Here is a 19,040-nt window from a genome sequence, read left to right on the forward strand (position 1 = left end):
TCCCTCTTACCCTTCCCACCATACTTCGCCTCTCAAAATGAACAAATAAATCTTTTTTTTTTTTTCCCCCCAAAGCGGAGAATCACATGCAACAGAATCTGAAAGCCTTATGCAGATAGCCAAAGGTCGTCCCGCGTGGCCATGGGCGCCGCTGGAGACGGGGCTGGCGGGCTGGGCCACTGCGGTCCGAGCAGGTGGGCTGTGAGCTTACCCGTTGCACTCCCTGCCAGGGGTTCTTGGAGCGGGGACTATCAGGCTGGATACTGTGCTTTCCGGACTGTTCCTGAACACTTATGGACATGAAGTGGTACTTACAGTGTTTGGTTTTTTGTTAAAGTAGGATTGATGTACAGTGTTGTTAGTTTCAGGCTTACAACATAGGGGTTGGAGAAGTCTCTACGTTACTCAGAACTCGCCACGATGAGTGTAGTTACCCTGTGACCGTGTGGCATCATCACACTTACTGACTGTGTTCCCTGTGCTATACTTTTCACCTGTGGCTTATACCTAGAAGTTTGTACCTCTTAATCCTTTTCCCTCCATCCATCCCACTACCTCTGTCCCCTCTGGCCACCGCCAGTTCTCTGTGCTTGTGAGTCTGTTTTTACTTTGTGTTCATTTTCTAAAGATTTTATTTGAGAGTTTGAGAGAGAGCATGAACAATCAAGTGTGTGCCCATGGGTGGCGAGGAGCAGAGGGAGAGGGAGAGAGAAAATTGCGACATGGAGCCCAACACGGGACTCCGTCTCACAACCCTGAGGTCATGACCTGAACCAAAATTAAGAGTCAGACACTCAACTGACTGAGCCACCCAGGTGACCCTGTCTGTTTTTTTTTTTTTTAGATTCCACAGCTAAGTGAAGTCATATGGTATTTGTTTTTTATGATTTGTAAAACCGTTCCAGGGTCCATCCATATTGAAGCAGATAGCAGTATCTCATTCTTTTTTTGTGGTTGAGTAATATTCCAGTGTGTGTGTGTGTGTGTGTGTGTGTGTGTGTGTGTGTGTGTGAGAGAGAGAGAGAGAGAGAGCAAGAGAGAAAGAATACAGACGTGTGGACTTGGGTTGCATCCATGTCTTGGCTATTGTAAATAACTGTGCCATAGACAGAGGGGTGTGTGTGTCCTTTTGAATTAGCGTTTTCATTTTCTTTGGGGAAATAACCCAGTAGTGCAATTACTGGATCATATGGCATTTCTATTTTTAATTTTTTGAGAACCTGCATATTGTTTCCACAGTGGCTGCCCCAGTGTCCATCCCCACCACCAGGGTGTGAAGGCTGATTTCCCCATGTGCTTGCCAACACGTGTTGTTTCTGGTGTTGTTGATTCTAGCCATTCTGACAGGTGTGAGATGATACCTCACTGTGGCTTTGACTTGCATTTCTCTGATGAGTGAGGTGGAGCATTTTTCCACATGTCTGGTGGCCATTTCTGTATGTCTTCTTTGGGGAAATATTTATTCAGGTCCTCTGCCCATTTTTAATCAGGTTATTTGTTTTTCTGGTGTCAGTTGTGTAAGTTCTTTGTATGTTCTGTATACTCACTCCTTACTGCATATGTCATTTGCAAATACCTTCTTCCTTTCAGGAGGTTGCCTTTTAGTTTTGTTGATGGTTTCCTTCCCTGTGCAAAGCTTTTTATGTTGGTATAATCCCAGTAGTCTTTTTTTGCTTTTGTTTTCTTTGCCTGAGGAGACACAGCCATAAATACCTTGCTAAGGTCAATGTCCAAGAGATTATTGCCTGTGTTGTCTTTTAAGGTTCTTACGGTTTCAGGTCTCACATTTAGGTCTTTAAACCATTTTGAATTTATTTTTGCATGTGGTGTAAGAAAGTGGTCCGGTTTTATGCTTTCGTGCATAGCTGTCCAGTTTTCCCAGCACCGTGTACTGGAGAGAGACTGTCTTTTCCCTGCCATGTGATCATGTCTTTGTGTCGTATGGTAATTGACCATATAGGCTTGGGTTTATTTCTGGGCTGTCTGTTCTGTCCCACTGGTCTGTGTGTCTGCTTTTGTGCCAGTACATACCGTTTTGATGACTGTAGCTTTGTAGCACACCTTGGACTTGATTGAGGATTGTGGCACTTCAGGTTTCCTCCTTCTTTCTCAGGATGGCTTTGGCTATTTGGAATGTTTGCTGTGGTTAAATTTTAGGGTTATTGTTCTATTTCTGTGAAAAACACTGTTGGCATTTTGATAGGATTGCATTCAATCTGTAGATTGCTTTGGTAGTATGGATGTTTTCAAAACACTGATTCTTCCAGTCCATGAGCACGGAATATCTTTCTGCTTATTGTTTCGTCTTCAGTTTCTTTCATCAATGTCATAAATTTCAGAATACAGGTCTTTCATCTCCTTGGTGAATTTTTTTTTAGGTATTTTATTTGGTATACCGTGTTTTTAAAAATGCTGCTTCTGCTCATTTCCCTTGGACTACTTTTATGTGATGGTGGATGGATCTCGTGCTGCATGTGTTTGAGGAGTATGATGACATCGTCAATGTGTGGGTGACAGGAGACCCCTTGGTTTCCTTCCTTACTGGCTTTCCGGCAGTATTGACACGCAACATGCATCCCTTCTCCCCGTCACTGATGGGCCCCAAGGTGCTTCTTTTATCTCGTCCTTGGGTGAGGAGGTGTCTTGCTGCCCAACCCACATCTGGAGCCAATGCGGTGGCTACACTTTTCCTGCTCAGGGGACTTCAATGCCCATGCCTGGAAAGTTAAAACTGGAAGGAACCTTGACCCTCCCACTTCCCAACCTTAATCCCTACCCATTTGAAAGAAAAAGCAGTACCTGGCTTTTAAAGACCCCTTCCCTGTGGCCTCCTGGGCTGCAGGCAGGTGCAGGAGGGGGCCTGTCCCACATGCCCTCCCCTCCCTCCTTCTCAGCCTCAGGCTTGTTTTGTTCCAGAGGCAGAACCCAAATCGGAACATTTGATAGTACTCTCTTGGGACATTTTAGGCGCAGGCTTAGTGGAAAATAAAAGTGATAACCAAAAAGCAAAGTGTGGTGTATTCTTAGCTGCTGACTGAAGCCCTTCCCTTTAGTCCAGTAGTGAGATTGGGTCTGAGAAGTCCAAACCGATGGTTTTATTTTGAGAGTTCTAAATTCGGCCATGTAAACACTTCTGAGTCTGAGCCGAGGGTTTGGCTTGGAGTCGAGGCTGCTATTTTAAATATGCCAGAAGCCTTCTTGGAAATCACTTGCTGCTGGCTTTCCTCTGATTAGGCTGTGAGCTTGGGATCTCAGGGGGCTCAGATTGGAGAGTTAGAGCCCTGGGGTTCTAACTTCTAATAAACAAATTAGAAGATCCTCCCCCACCCCAGATCCCACTGCCCGGACCAGGCAGGGTCCCAGTGAGTGTTCAACTTTCTGAAGGGGCCAGGCTGTGGGCTGCTCTGCTGCACCACCACCCCACCCCCCCGACCCCCCGGGGAAGGGCCAGGGTCTCGGCAGATGGGTATGGCTGCTGCTAATCCAAGGAGGAGAGAAGTACGCCTTTTCAAAGGCCAGCGCTGGCCCATGACTGACACCCAAGGCAGGAATTTCTACCCATTTCCATTACAGTAGACAAGAGTAAATTGAGCACATCTTGAAAATGTGATTACAACCTCAAATTAAAGATCATCATTCGAGATGTATCAGCATTCTGTTGAGACATGGGGGAGTCTGTAGCTGGCGTTGGTTCCCCTCCTTCCCCCCTTCCCCCCACTATAGAGCAACATTGTGTTTAAAATGGTCAGATCATCACGGTCAGTTGTGGGCAGGTGCTACACAGTAGTTGCCAGGGGAAGACTCAGGAACAGTTACCTGTTGCTTTGGGATCCCCAGTGCAGAGTCCCCTTCCTCCCCCTTCTCTCTGTGGCCACCCTGGGGCCCCTTCCCTACCCTGCCCCCCATTCACCCTTGGGGATGAAGCGCTCACCAGGCTTAGGGACAGTGGCTGATGACCTCCAGGAGGCTCGAGGCAAGGCGGGGATGCAAAAATCAATTTCCCACTACAAACAAACACACATCGTCTTAGGAAGCTTCTCAGAGACTTGCATGCCATCGTGATGCCAGTTGTAAGAGAGACCCGCAGCTAGATCCCCCTCACCCCACTACTGTGCCTCCTTCCCTCTACTGTGTCTACCTTCACTCTAGTCCATCAGCTGGGCCTTCTCTCTTATCTGGTCCCTCAGTGCCCCCCGCCCAGGCCCCTGTGGCTCTGGGAGAGCTGATCTTCTCCTACCCCTTCCCTTCCCCAGCCCCCCACGCTCTCCCCCTTCTCTCCTGTCTGCTTTCCTCTTTCCATACCTCCACCCCCTGGGTCCGCGGGAGCATGGGCCTTCCAGCCTGCCCGCTGTGGCCAGGTCTTGCTCATCAGCCAGAATGTGTGGCTTATGTCATCTTCTGACTTTAAAGCCATCAGGTGACTTCCACTGCCACGGTGGTACAATCTAATCTCTCTACACCAACCATGTAATATCAATCTGCTCTTCATCCTGTTCCCCTTCATCACCCGCCTCACTGCCCTCCTGAGTGTGCCGGCCCCTCGGAGAAGCCTTTATGACCAGCCCACCCTCAGCCAGCCTCTCCCAACGTACCCTTTCGCAGGGTCTCTTGTATTCCTGCCTGGCGTCCTTGTGGTCTGTCCTCCCAGACTTCTTTGTGGCCTTGTTGGTCATCCACTCTGGCCTGATGCTCCCCAAGGGTGGCATCAGCTTGGAGCTGGTCTTGGGTACCTCCCTAATTCTTGGCATGGGGCCTGCCTGCCAGAACCCCGGGTGAATGAATGAGCCAGGAAGGGCATCGTGCGAGTCGTGGACAGCTACATCAGGAAGCCAGCAGGGTGCTGTGATCCAGGGAGGCGCCGTTAACTGTCAGACTCATCTTCTCCCTTCTTGGTGTGAGGACCTTCCTGGTGGGAGCTCTGTGTACGATTTGCAGCGTTCCCCATGGGATACAGCCCTTGTGGGAGGTCAGCTGCTCTGGAAACTGGCTTGGGAAGGAGAGCGGCATGCAGGATGTTTCCTGAGTCCCGCTCTTGGGAGGACGGTAGTGTTGGGCTACAATGCAGCTATCAGAGGGGTTCTGGCACTGTGAGGAGGTGGGCAGAGTGGGACCCTGGAGCTGGGACAGTTCTTAGAGTTGTCCCTAGTTAGGGACCATGCATTTATACCCATGACTAATCTGGGTGCCCTTCATGGGTCACATCCTAGGGCTCCACCACTCTCTTCACTCCTGGACAGTTCCTGGAGGGGTCTCAGGTTGGAGTGGCCAGCCTCCAGCACTTCATGGACAGCCAGGTGCTGAGGGGGATGGAAGGACAGGGCAGCGCCCATGTGGTCATGAAAAGATACTGCTGAACACTTCTTAAAATCCCATTAGAAGTAGTATTTGCTTTCCTCCCAAGCTGAGAGTCAGTTGTAGTTTAGCTTTTTTTTTTTTTTTTTTTAAAGATTTTATTTATTAGAGAGTGAGCATGTGAGATAGAGAGAGAGAGAGAGAAAACATGAGCAGGAGGAGGGGCAGAGGGAGAAACAGAGTCCCTGCTGAGCAGGGAGCCCAATGCAGGGCTTGACCCCAGAACCCTGAGATCTTGACCCGAGCTGAAGGCAGATGCTTAACCTACTGAGCCACATAGACGTCCCTTAATTAGGTTTTTTACTCACACATATCAGATTGTCTAGGAATATTCTTGGTTCCTTTCCAGTAAGAGCAGGTCCTGTGAGTTGCTCCCTAGCAGGTGGTAATTAATGGCTTTTCCTTTTGGAAAACATGAGAGTTTGGATGTCTGCTTATTTTGCAAAAACATATCGAACCTTTCATTAGAGGTGGAAGAGATCAGATCGCTGTCTGATATTGGAGTATAGGTAACTGTCTGTTTAGCTTTAAGGTCAGTAGTGTAAAGTATAAGGAACACAAAGATTAGGCAGCCCAGTTCTGTGCACCTGCTTGGATCCTGGTGTGATTAGACAGCAGACACATCTCAGACTTGGGACACATTACTAGGAGTTCGTCAGCACCGGGAAGCATGGGGACACGTTCCTTATTCCCAGTTTCACCTGCATGGTGTGGACCTTTTGACTTCATAACCAGGTAAGAATCTCTGACATCCATAGTCTGAGGGCTAAGAATCACAGAAACAACGGGGACCTTCTCCATATGTTCTGTTCTTAATTATGCTCTGTGATGCCTGGACACTCAGGCTGACCTTTGAAGCCTCCCTGGTTTGCCTCCTTGATCAGCAAGAGGGTTGATGTCTGACACTGTAGTTCTTGGAGGCATACAAAGGAGGTTCTCGGGAGAAGGTATTTCTGCCTTTTCTTACTACAGAAGTAATACGTGCCCTCGGTGAGAATGAAAAGGACCCAAACCATTGAGCGAGATTACGCCTGTCTCCCTTGCCCCTGCCCCTCATAGAGACCTCTGCTGTAAGGTCTCTGGCTAGAACTCCAGGGAGCCTTCCTTGGGGCTGTTTGCCTGCCATCCAGCTCGTTAAGGACCTGGTGATCGTCCATGGGCTCAGGTTACGTGTTCTGCAGGCCAGTTTTTATGCTTGGTGTGTTCTACTTAATCTGTCGTGGGACTTCTCCATGCACAGCCAGGGTGGGTCCAGGGTGTGGTGGTTTGTGGGGGTGAAGCCATTAGAGCAATGACCGGGGAACTGTGTGGGGCGCCAGGTCAGGTGTGGTGGGGGCACCGTGCTGGGGGAAGGAGGTAAGAGGTGGGCCGTGACTCGAGCAGATGGCCCCAGGTGAGCGCCTGTGTGCATGGGACAGTGTGAGCATGGAGCCTGGGGACTAAGCCAAAAAGCAGGGTAGCGACTGTCCTTCCCAGGGGGCTTCCTAGTGGAGTGAGGTGGACGCTTGTAGACGCCACATGGCATCATCAGCCTGAGATGCCGATGATGCCCGTGACTGTCACCATCCCCTCTGTGTGGACTTTGTGCTCTTGTCACTTTCTGCTGAGAACTGAGGGGGGTCGAGAAGGAGTGTGCCCTGGGGCCCAGGATGGGCAGTGGCAGTGGTGAGCACTCCCGTGACAATGAGGAGGGAGTTGGCACACTTGTTTTGCTTTCCTGTTTATAATTCTGGCCCATGACCTGTACTGACCCCGATCGTCAGTGACTGAGGGGGTCCTAGGAGTCCCACAGGGTCGTGGGCTGCTCGGTGGGCATTGAGCATGACGAGGGGGGTAACCCTCGGGCTTCCATGTTCTGTGGCTGCCGGCGTGGTCCTGGATGAGAGGCCGGGACAAGGCCCGCGGAGAGGAGTGGTGGACCCATGCTTGCTGCCGGCACGTGCTGCTGGGACCCCAGTCCCATTGGCGGGCATCATGAGCTGACGTGTAGCACAGCCACAGACTTGGTCGTGACACTGGGATCTTGCTGTGCATTCCCTGTATGTGGGCTACAGGTGGAGTCCCTGTTGGGGGAGGAATCAGTCAGGCGAACTCTCCAGATGAGCCCTGTCCCCACCCTACAAAGTGATACTTCCTTTTTTTTTCTTCTTCTCAGTTTGTTTTGACTTGGTTTTATCAAAATTAAGTCGAAGGTTATTTTAGCCAAAGGCCATGATGAGGCCGCGTGAAGGATCGGGGGTCCGTGAAGCGTCCCTGGGGTTCAGTGAGGGCCTGTGTCGGTGAGAGCAGCTGGGGACAGCCCCGAGCATGCATGGCTGTGTGCCCACATGGATGCTGTTCCTGGAAGAGAAGACTTCAGGGTGTGACAGCCGGGGGCCCCTGGCAATGGGATCGAGGCCCAAAGAACTGAAATGACTTGCTGAAATTGCCCAGCTCTCGGGTGCAGAGCATCCCCGCAGCTCAGCCATCCCCCAGCCCCACTCCAGGAGTTTGTCCCCACGGAGCTGCCGCAGAGGCAGGCCAACCCCTGGGATTCCTCGCAGCCCCAGAGGGAGTGATGTTTCTCTGCGAGCAGTGGTGACAGACGGGGTGGCCTCTCTGCATCTTTCTCCCTGATCTGGGGCAGCAGGACCCCAGGCCCCCCGCTCTGCTGCTGGCAGTCCCCTGGCTGGTGAAGTCTGACGGCTCCTCCTCTGTTATCTTCTGGGTTCATTGTCCTCTGTCATCAAGCTGTCCCTTGTCATAAATATCACGTGCACCATGAATTTTAAAATGTTACTGTGTACAATTCTTTACCGAATTCAGACCACTTGGTGTAAGAATTCTGCATACGAGTTAACAGTCTTGGGGCCTGTCCTCCTGTTTCCTCAGCATTTGATTTAACCAGGGGCAGCTTTGCTTATTTCAGCTTTGTCTTAACTTCCACAGACCATGGTTGTTGCCACCCTCGGCACCTAAGCCGTGCGTGGAGAGTCCCTTGTCATACTTGGGTCCACAGCAGAAACCTCCGTAAGACAAACAGCTGTGAACGATCTCAGAAAATGGCTGTGAATGTAACCTACCAATTCTGTTTTATCTCGTAATTTCTGACTCCTACCATTTCATAAAATATCCTTATTTCAGGGTGCCTGGGTGGCTCAGTCGTTGAGCAGCTACCTTCAGCTCAGGTCATGATCCCAGGGTCCTGGGATCGAGCCCTGCATCGGGCTCTCGGCTCATCAGGGAGCCTGCTTCCCCCTCTCTCTCTGCCTGCCTCTCTGCCTACTGGTGATCTCTGTCTGTCAAATAAATGAGAAATCTTTAAAAGAGAATATTTTTTAAAAATGTCCTTATTTCAACATCTTCCTTTTCAAGGACCCTGCAGGTTCATTTTAGGTGTTAAAATGTTTTAAAGAATCCTTAAAAGAGTTTTTCATAGTTTTAAGTCTCATAAAATCTGAGGTCCTCACTAGTCTGAGAGACGAGGTGCTGCTGCTGCTTAGAAGTACCAGTTGCCCCTGCACGAGACTGTGTGTCCTTGGCGGTGGCTGGCACATTTGCCAGGGCCCGGGGGTCCCTACGGTCCCTCTGTCAGGGATTCTTCCTGCCGCAACCCACTGCGCAGGGTTTCCTCTTTGTAAACTCTTCAAGTCCTTGTTAATCTTCCACATAACAGAAGCTGTTCCCTGAGGCCCAGGCAGCCACCAGTCCTCCTGAAGGCCCGTTTGGAGCCTCCCTGTGCTGAGATCCTGGGGTGGCCATGGCCATAGAGAGGAGTTGGAGGGAGGCCTGTGCCTGCGGCTGGTCTGGGGGCCGTGCGGCAGATGTTGGCAGCCTGGACCCTGTGGGCATCCGACAGGCTCTGACCCCTGGTTCGCGTGGGAATGAAACAAGAAAAAAAGTCTGGTTTGACAAGGTGTCCCAGAGAGCCCCGCACTCAAACTGGAGGTCTCCTAGGCCTGTGGTTTTACTGCCCGGGAGGGGGACAGGCAGAGTCCAATGGGTTGGGGCCCAGGGCAAGCAAGACCAGGAGACCTCCTACAGACTTGGGCAGAGTCTTTGGTTTGGGGTTGTCTCGGTGTAGAAAGCCTGAAGTGGAAGAGAAGGTTTGGGGTGGCAGCGGCTGGTGTAGCTGGGGAGATAGAGGCTGACTTTTCATAACAGTTTGGCTTCCTGCCTGATTAGATACTGGAAGTTGGAGGTATTTTTTTTTTTCCTGAAAGTTTTGTGACCCTTTTGAATTCCCACTGGTTAAAGAGGATCCCCAAATACTTAGTTGAGTCTCTCCTTTTTAAAACCCCTGGAGCATCTCCTGGCCAGAATTTCCTCTTTACAGCTGCGAAATAGGCTCTGGAAGGTGGACAGCCACGTCCTGATTGCATTCTGCTACCACAGGGGTTGGCATAATTCAGAGCCCAGCTTTGGAAGCGGTTTCTGTTTTCTGGACAGTGCCTTAACCACCCGCAAGGAACACCCTTCCTTCTCTGCGGACAGGGGAACAGACAAGGCCTTGTGAGGCCTGCTTGTCCTGCAAACATCTCGCTCCCAGTGATGCTGTCTAAACTTGCCCTGACACTGTCGGGGTTGGGGAGTTAGAGCTGTACTTGAGACCCTGGTGAAGTCAGCAAACCCAGAGTGTGATGTTTTTCCAGAAAAAGCAAGGGAGCAGGCACCTGGGTGGCTCAGTGGGTTAAGCCGCTGCCTTCAGCTCAGGTCATGATCTCAGGGTCCTGGGATCGAGTCCCGCATCGGGCACTCTGCTCAGCAGGGAGCCTGCTTCCTCCTCTCTCTCTCTCTGCCTGCCTCTATGCCTACTTGTGATCTCTCTCTCTGTCAAATAAATAAATGGAATCTTAAAAAAAAAAAAAAAAAAAAAAAAAAGGCAAGGGAGCAGCCGTAGGTATTTCCGGGGCCTGTGCGCAGGTGGTTGTTCTGGGGACGTCTGTGTTGAGAGGCTTGGGCCCGTTTCTGCGTGTGTGGCATTCTTGTGTTCTGTGTCTCAGGTTAACAAGAGCTGGGGGCCCAGTGCTGTCCCAGAAAAGACACCTGCTCTTGTTCACAAATAAACCATGGGAGGTGGCCGGAGCACAGAAACGGGTGTCCTTCGGAAGGAAACGCAGGTCTTCAAAGGCCTGGAGCCACACCAAGGAGCCCTTCCTAGCTGGTTCTCCTGCTGTCCTTGAGGCTCTAGGTGGCCATCTCTTTCCCTGTCAGAAGAAGGAAAGTAGACTTCTTTCTCTGCTTTCATATCCCCAGATCCCCACAGCCTCTCCTTTTCTGACCGTCGAACACAGTGTTCCAAGCCGTTGTTCCCACTCGTGCCATGGCACTGGTGTTCTCGGGGTTTGGGAACCAGGTGCGCGGCAGCCACTCAGGAACATCATTGAGGACAGTGTAGGGAAGGGAGCCATCATCCTCTGGAAAGTGAGAACCTTGCGGATTCCCCAGAGTTCATCTGGGCAGGCAGCATTTTGCCTTGGGGGCTCCTTAGGGGAGAGAGGAAAGGGTCCAACTCACTCCGAGCAGTGCAGCGAAGGGTTCTGGGTCCTGTTGGGGCCCCTCGGGGGGCATGCTGGAGGTTGCAATGCTGGCATGAGTCTGGTGGTGGGATTGGGGCATCTTGGTGGCCCTGTTGTCATTTGCATTGGGAGGGGCTTAGGAATGGGGAGGGTGGCGGGGGTGGGGGGGACTGTCTTGTGTGCGGATTTTTGAGGCCACTGAGAAGCAACGTGGACTTCCAGGGACCCCTGACATGAGTCTGGTATCCCGGCGGCTTATGCTTTATTCCATTTATTATTGAGATCCAAAGATTTCCTAATGAGAAATGAAGTCACACGGTGGCAGGTGGTGCCCGTGAGCTTAAGTACTCCTTTTGTGACTCATCAACGTATTAACCAGTTTGCAGTGGGGCTCTCTCCTGCTGAGTTGAAATGGATTTCCTTATTTTATTAAAGATGTGCATTTCCTTTCTCAGCACAGAAATGAGGCTGCAGTAGGAGCCATGTTGCCTGTTCCTGTGGGTGCGCTTGCTTTTCCCCATTGCTTCCATTTATATTTTGGGATTATGTGTGCATGCTCCTTCACTTTTCTCTTGCTAAAAAGAATAGTTGTTTTGTTTTTTTAATAAAATCCTTGTGAAATTTAAGGTTTTTAAATTAGCATCTCAGTCCATGAGATAATACATTGTTTTAAAATTTTCACCTGCAATTTCAGGTTCCTTTTTTTAAACCCTTGTATATAATTTCACGAGTTTTGCTTAGAACCTCTATTTGTGGTCACTGGAGCCAAATGGGATCGCAGAGGGGAGGCGAGACTGTAAAGTCGTTCTAATTGTGGCCGCATGCTGTGCTTCTGGTTGGCAATTAGGGGATTGAGCCCACCAGCCAAAGGATGGGGGTTTAATGTAGTGAGAGATGAGGGAGTGAGATGCGGCTGTCTAATGAGATCGCTGGTGAGCCTGTGGTTGCAGGCTCTGCTCCCCAAGGAAGGGCTCGGGGCCAGGAGAGGAACTGGAGCCTCTGTGGAAGCTGGGCTGGCCTCCCTGGTGCTTGGGTAGCCAGAATCTGGGGAGGTGGGGATCCAGGAGGTGGGGCTTTGTTGCCTTTCTAGTCCCCTGGAAGAGCTCTTCTTGGTTTAAGCTTATTAGTTCTCTTGCTCTGTTCCTTTGATTAGGGGTATTTTCAGGATTTTAGAATTCTGCAGCATTCCTGCTCTCTATCAGTAATCACTCCATGTGGATATGATTTTTGCCTTTGCATTCTCATGTGCTATAGGTTGAACCATAGGAAACTGTCATCTTTCAGCCACCTTTGACCTACAAAACATCAGTTACACCTGGTTAAACATAATATAAACTGAGATTGAAACCAACTGACGATACTTTTAGCTGGTTTTACTCACTTGAGCCTTACGGGTTTCTTTGCCCTAGGAGAACTGGGGTGTGGTTGCTTGCCCAGTGCTTTTTTAGCCACATGTCACTTCGGGCTCCCCTATGGCTCACTGTCCCTTGTGGGCCCAGGGCAGTAGCCTGTGTCTACCCCAGAAAGGGGACACCCGAATGTTCTTCATCACACCTCCAAAGGCAGCTGGGGGGGTCCCGCTGCAGGTAGTCCGGCCTGTCGCCAGGCACAGTCTCCGTCACGGCTGCAGGTCCGCGTGGAATCCGTGGGAGGGAAATACTTCCATTTTATCGGTGAGGACACTGAGGGTCAGACTCACAAAGTCACCCAAGGTTGAGGACACCACCAGCTAGGACTCTGAGGCTCTGGCACTGAGTTCCTCACGACCTGGGTTGTGTCCCTGCCTTGGGTCTTGTAAATAATGCCACAGTAACCATAGGGGTGCATGTGTCATTTTGAATTAGTGTTTTCATTTTCTTTAGGGAAATAACCTGTAGTGGAATTACTGGATCATACAGTATTTTGATTTTTGATTTTTCGAGCAACCTTCGTACTGTTTTCCACAGTAGCTGCATCAGTGCATTTTCCCAGCAACAGTGCCTGAACGGTTCCCCTTTCTCCACATCCTCACCAACTTGTATTTCTTGTCAAGATCCTGAATTTCTAGGATTAGTCTGGGCTGAGGGGTCTGAGACAAAGTGTGGTGGGGAGTAAACTTGGAGGAGCACAGAAAAGAAAGAGGGAGGGATTTAGAATCTGCTGGTGTAGATGTGACATTTGCTTGGTGCTCCCAGGAGCAGGGAAAACCCAGCCACCAACTGCTGTAGTGTTTACCAAGCACAGGGGTTGTGCATGCTCTGGAGACCATCTTCAGGGTCACGTGCTCAGTCACAAAACACGAGTGCAGCTCTCTCCTCTGTTTTCTCTGTGTGCTCCATTCGGTATGTATGTATGGACTTATTTCTGCTCATTAAACAGACGATGCTGAAGTCATATGTACTCTGGGCAATTTTCTTTCTTTTCTTTCTCTCGTTCTTTTTTTTTTTTTTTAAATTACTGAAATTATTTGTCTCCAAACCAAATTAGTTGTGATGGAAAAATTGCACTGTTTGCCTGGATAGCAAAGAAATTTAATTGCATTTTGTAAAGAAGACATGTGTTTGTACTCATAATTTCTGTGCTCCTGGGAAAGTCCTTCCCACAGGTGTTTGAGGTGAGGGGGTAAGAGGACCAGGAGAAGACAAAATACATCGCTTTCTAACTTTAGCTTCCCCGACCGGATATGCTAATAAGATTATCCTCAATTATTTTAACTGAGATTTACTGTTATGTCAGTGGATTTGAGTGTTTATTCTTAGAGAGCGCTTATTTTCAGGAGGAAGTTACTCTCCAGCTCAATGCTTTTCTTTTCTTTTTTTTTTTTTTAATGCTTTTCTTTCTTTCTTTTTTAAGATTTATTTATTTATTTATTTGGCAGACAGAGATCACAAGTAGGCAGAGAGGCAGGCAGAGAGAGGGGGAAGCAGGCTCCCTGCTGAGCAGAGAGCCCGATGTGGGGCTCCATCCAGGGTCCTGGAATCATGACCTGAGCCCAAGGCAGAGGCTTTAACCCACTGAGCCACACAGGTACCCCTTGATGCTTTTCTGATGTCAAAGTATACGTGGTTGGTGCAGGCCGGGCAGAAAGGGGACATAATGAAGAGGTCCTTTCATTGGTCGATCTTACCCCTGGCGTTCCTGGTTGTTGCTGGAACCAAGAGGTTAATGCTCATACCCTGCATTTAAATTAACTCGGAGGTTAATGCTGAAGGACAAGGTGTAATTTTCAGCTAGTTTGCAAAATTCTTCCAGCTTCAAGACTTGAATTTCTGCCTTTAATACATCAAGAGCGTGGACGAGTCGTGCTGGAATGATAGAGAATACAAGGGCACGGAGGCAGAAACAGGTTTTCTGACATCTGTGTGTTTGCTGGGCCTGTCTTCATGTGTGTTCCCACCGCTGGGAGGCAGATGATCGGTGCACCCCCATCGACCCGTCCGTGTCCCGTCATGCCTCCACTTCTGCTCTTTGGCACGTGGCGGAGGTGGGGGGTTGCCAAAGAGGAACATTTCTGGCTTACAGGCTCGAGCGTGTTTTTTGTGTGTCGTGTAATGAGGGCCTTAAATTTCCTGGGTACCCTTGTGGTTCACACATGAATATTTTTGAGGGCAAACCTAGAGCCAAGTTCCTCAATTAGTGTTAGTAGCAAGTGGAGAATAAAGGGAATTAGGAGTCACAAGGAATTTCAGGAACACACAGGCAAGGGAAACAATACCATTCTTCTCTTAGAGTAAAAATAAAATTAAATTGGATAGACTCGCTTTTGTTTTCTTCTTGTTTCTTCCTGTGCTCCCAGGCCCCGACCTTAGGTCCGTCCTCCTACCTGTCAGCATTAGTGGGTGTTTGCATTCCTTGGGGTCCAGAGTCTTGTCTCAGTGTGTGGCCGGGGGTGGCCCTGGAAGGGAGGTTTCTGGAAAAACAGCCTCCCTGTCTCTTTGCTTTTCTCTATTGTTTTTCTTAGAAAAGCAGCTTGTACTCTGGGAAGAGGAACTTTTCTCTGAGATTGAGTTTTCTGTAGCTGTGTCTCTTCTAAAAGAACAAGGAAGGACTTTGGGCAACTGCTGAGGATGCTCCCCTGAGACCCACTGAGGGTCTTTGTGCATCCCCTGGAGAGGGTCCGTCTGTCTGGGTGTTTCAGCCCCAGTGGGGTGTGTGCTGTTGTGCTGTAATCCGGGGCTGCAGTCAGGCCATCGAGGCAAGCTGCTGTTGGGACCAGGAGAGCGGGGCAGCTACAAATGAGGGTTCCCTTCTCTGCCATGTGGGTGGAGCCTCTTGTTTACATTTCAACGTTGTCTGAGCTGGAGTTGGACTCAGCCTGCAGACCTGGTGAGCCAGCCCAGTACCCAGGAGGAGGCAGGTAGATGGACGCAGGTCCTAGGACAGCGCTGGCCTCTGTGCGCTCTCCTTAAAGGAGGGGGGTCCTCCCAGGAGGAGGGGGGAGGCAGGGGACTTTCAACTCAGTGTCTGTGTGATCCCCAGGTTCCACCACACCAGCAGTGTGGGCTCAGCTGGAAAGTCCGGAGTCCTGCTCGCCCTCAGAAGGATGAGCAGGAGTTTAGGGGTGCCGAGGAGGGCTGACCACAGTGCTACAGGCACTGCTCCCCATGAGGGAACCAGGCAGATCGCAGGCACCCAGGCAGTGCCAGGACCAGCATTTTCCATTCTCCAGCCCCGAAGCCACTGTCCATGGACACACTGACCATTCAGTGACCTCTATATTCAGCAGGAGTGCGGGAGACCCAGATGGGAATGAACCTCAGTAGTAGTATCTGTATGCACAAGTCTCAAGCCACCTCCCCCATCTTGGGAAAACAGTCTGGCCACAGACCCCCTTTCTTTTATTTTATTGCCTAAAGAGACTGTTAGAACTGATGACAGTTGATTGGGAAAAAATACAGTTTTGGGACGCCTGGGGGGCTCTGTGGGTTAAGCGTCTGGCTTTGGCTCAAGTCATGATCCCGTGGTCTCGGGATGGAGTCCCGTATTGGGCTCCCTGCTCAGCGGGAAGCCTGCTTCTCACTCTACCTCTGCCTGCTTCTCCCCCTGCTTGTGCTCGCATGCTCTCTCTGTCTGACAAATGAGTAAGTAAAATCTTTAAAAAAAATACAGGGAAGCCAAAACCCAAAATTCGTGGTGGAAGCGACGCAGTGTCTGACTTTCCTGGGTCACTTGGGTCACCCTGCAGATCATATAAGGCCACGTTCCCATTTTTTCTCCAAGAGAGCCGTTGGTGACAGAAAATAAGTGTTTTGGCGACTTAATTCGCAGTGCCGTTCACTAGGAAGGATGTTTGTTACCATTGCCCCGTTCCTACCGGGGCTCAGGCTCCCTGCTCACAGCGTCCCTGTTTACTGTTTACAGGTGACATCTTATCTGTGGCAAAGCAGGGGCTGCTGGGCTCACTGAAGAGCGGGTGCACCCGACAGCCCCCAGCCTGCTGGCTTCAGTGGGGGGCAAAAGCTGCTCTCAGTCTTTACTTTCATGAAGGTCTTTCTTCCTGCGTTCCTGCCGACGCTCCTCTGCTCACCAGCTCCACCCGCCAGCCAGCCCCTCAGCGCCCCAGAGCACAGACTCTTTGACATTCAGCACCAGTCTCTTCTGCAGCCAAGGTTTCGAGGTGACCAGACATGTCCGCATCAGCTGTGCCTCTGCCCCGGCTGCTAACAGCCTTCTGTCTCCTCCCAAACCCCTGACCCATCCTAAGCAGTGAGTCCTCTGTGCTGGGCACCTCCCATGCCCCTCTACAGGGCCCAGGAGCTCATTTCTGCGTCCCCGTGGATCGTGCTCGCCTTGCTTCCTTCAGATATGTTATTCGTCCTTCCACGGGATGGCCCCAGTGGAACTGCACGGTCATGCCCTTTGCTTCCATTCCTGCCCCTGTGATCTAGAACATCATGTATTTCTTTGTAAATGATGGGCATTCCTTGACTTCTGTGAATCACTTCACTTCTTCTTGGACATAACGCGGAGTGATGAAATTTCTGAATTTGTGGGTAAGAGATAGAAAGGGAATCCCATTTGGAATGAGAAGTGTTGGCCCTGGGCTGGTTGTGGTGGGAGCAGGTGACCACGTCTTTGTGAGCTCGGCTCCAACTGTTCCTAAGTGCCTAGTACTGGCGGTGTTGTGGGGTCTCCCTGATGAGAAGGGATGAGCGGGAGGTGTGGGGTGTTGGGTCGTGGGGTCATCTGAATTCGGTGGGTCCACCTGACCCACACATATGAGATGAGCGGCAGAGACGGCCGTCCGGGAAGGGCGGGTACCACGAGCCTGCTGGCTGGGATGGGGCTGGGCTCTGCAGAGCACCTCAAGGTGGCTGGGCCCCCCCTCCCCCATCTTTCTGGCAGGTCTTCCAGTCCTGACCGCATCTTCAGTGTACCATGTGTGTGTGAGCATCAGAGCTCCACTAAGTCTCCTGAACCATAAGTGGCTGTTGTATGGGGAACATTGGGATTTTCAAAACTCATTCCCTCTGTGACTTTGTTGGTGGAATTTCAGATAAGACTCTCTTAGCAACAAACTGAGAAACCAGAAGTTGACTGACAGCTACGGGGTCAGTTCCCAGGAAGCCAGGGGCCTCCTTGATCATCCTGCCTGCAAATGTGCAGGATCACGAGGCTCCTAGCTCACCCCCTGGACAACGCGGGCTGGTGGGGCTCAGGCGGGGATGTCTGAGGTAGGGACATGGAGTTCCCGAGGCCCCTTGGTGTTGCTGGATGGAGTGTACGTCCTGGTTTAGGAGACAGACCCAGACTTGGGATAGGAATGGGGTAGGAGGAACATGAGGATGGGGGGGGTCTCCACCATCCTTGGTGTTTTCCTGGTCTGGAAAGTGGCACTCTGGGGCATTCTGACTGCACTGAAGTGAGTTGTGGTGTCTGACTTTGCTTTACGTCCTGTTTTACAGATGCCTTTGTGAATAGCCAGGAATGGACGTTAAGTCGATCTGTGCCAGAGCTCAAAGTGGTAAGTGGTTCTTCTGGCCTCTGTGGTTGTGGTTCCTGCCCTGCAGGAGGTGGGCCTCTGTACGGGGTGGGAGGTGGCCTGCGTGCATGCCCAGGCCTGCATTCGAGAGGGCCTGGCTGTCCCTGGGGCCTTGATGTGGGTGTATGCCTGGGAAGGACCAGGTGTAGCTGACAGTTTGGGACCGGAGCCCCGAGTATGCCCAGGATGGCCATGCCAGCCAGCCCACCAGCATGGCCCTGTTCATGCCAGGCAGGGTCCGTCCGCCATTTTCTCTCTTGTGTCTGTGCGCTTGTGTGAGAGAGAGACAGAGTCACACATACACGCACAGATGTGTCTGCCTTTATCCTTTGCCGGGATGCCATGGAAGGTTTCTGTGATGAGCTGTCACGCCTTGGAATTCATCATTTTAAAAACGTGACTGGTCACTTAGCATGGTACATAGTAATAACATAAAAGATTTTGTTTTTATTAAAAAGTTTAAATACTCTTCCAGTGAGATTATTTAATGCATCAAATTGCCTTACATAAAAAAATTACTTGGGTCTATTGCAACCACACCCCTGAGCACATCTCCACTGCATGTCTGCTGGCTTAGGGTGGAAGGAAGGGACCAGTATGACTTTTAAGTAAGTGTGTTCTTTGTCATGATGTCAGTGACATTTGGGAGAAGTGTGTGTGTGTGTATTTACATGCATATGTATGCACACATTTACATGTGTGTGTGCATTTATGCGTGCATCTGTGTGCGATGTATATGCTTATATGTATACGTGTACTATGCATATATGTGTGCATATTTATATGCAAAATGTGTATATTTGATGTATGTGTTTACATGTATATGTGTGTATGTGTATATGCATATTTATGGTGTGTGCATATGTGTGCCTACACATGTGTGCATTTATATGCATAAGTAGGTATGTATTTATGGTGTGTGTATGCTTACATATATACATGTATGATGCACATACGTGAGTGTATATTTGTGGTGTGTATATTTATGTCTGTGTAGGTGTGCTTGTATATGGTGTGTGTGTGTGGTACATACGTATATATATTCATGTGTGTATATGTGTGTATTTCTGTGGTGTGTATAGTTGTGTGTGGTGTGCATACATATGTGTGTACACGTGCTTACACGTGTGCATCTATGTGTGGCATCTGTATATGTGTGTGTACACTTGTGTGTGGCGTGTGTGCATTGTTTGTATACGTGTGTGCATGTGCATGTACATATTTGTGGG

The 19,040-nt window shown here is 50.2% G+C and overlaps 1 protein-coding gene across 5 annotated transcripts in view; it reads left to right on the forward strand.

The window, feature by feature from the left end:
• Nucleotides 1-19,040, forward strand: part of AGAP1 (ArfGAP with GTPase domain, ankyrin repeat and PH domain 1) — a 506,008-nt gene that overhangs the window by 151,266 nt on the left and 335,702 nt on the right. For all 5 annotated transcript variants that reach the window (XM_059393776.1, XM_059393772.1, XM_059393773.1 and 2 more), the window contains exon 2: nucleotides 17,735-17,793. Coding sequence is in view for 4 of the 5 variants with exons in the window: in XM_059393772.1 (XP_059249755.1) it covers nucleotides 17,735-17,793 (59 nt within the window). In the remaining variant the exon portion in view is untranslated. The remainder of the gene's footprint in view (nucleotides 1-17,734; nucleotides 17,794-19,040) is intronic.

This window comes from Mustela nigripes, chromosome 3 (genome assembly GCF_022355385.1).
Source record: "Mustela nigripes isolate SB6536 chromosome 3, MUSNIG.SB6536, whole genome shotgun sequence".
NCBI classification, from domain to species: Eukaryota; Metazoa; Chordata; class Mammalia; order Carnivora; family Mustelidae; genus Mustela; species Mustela nigripes.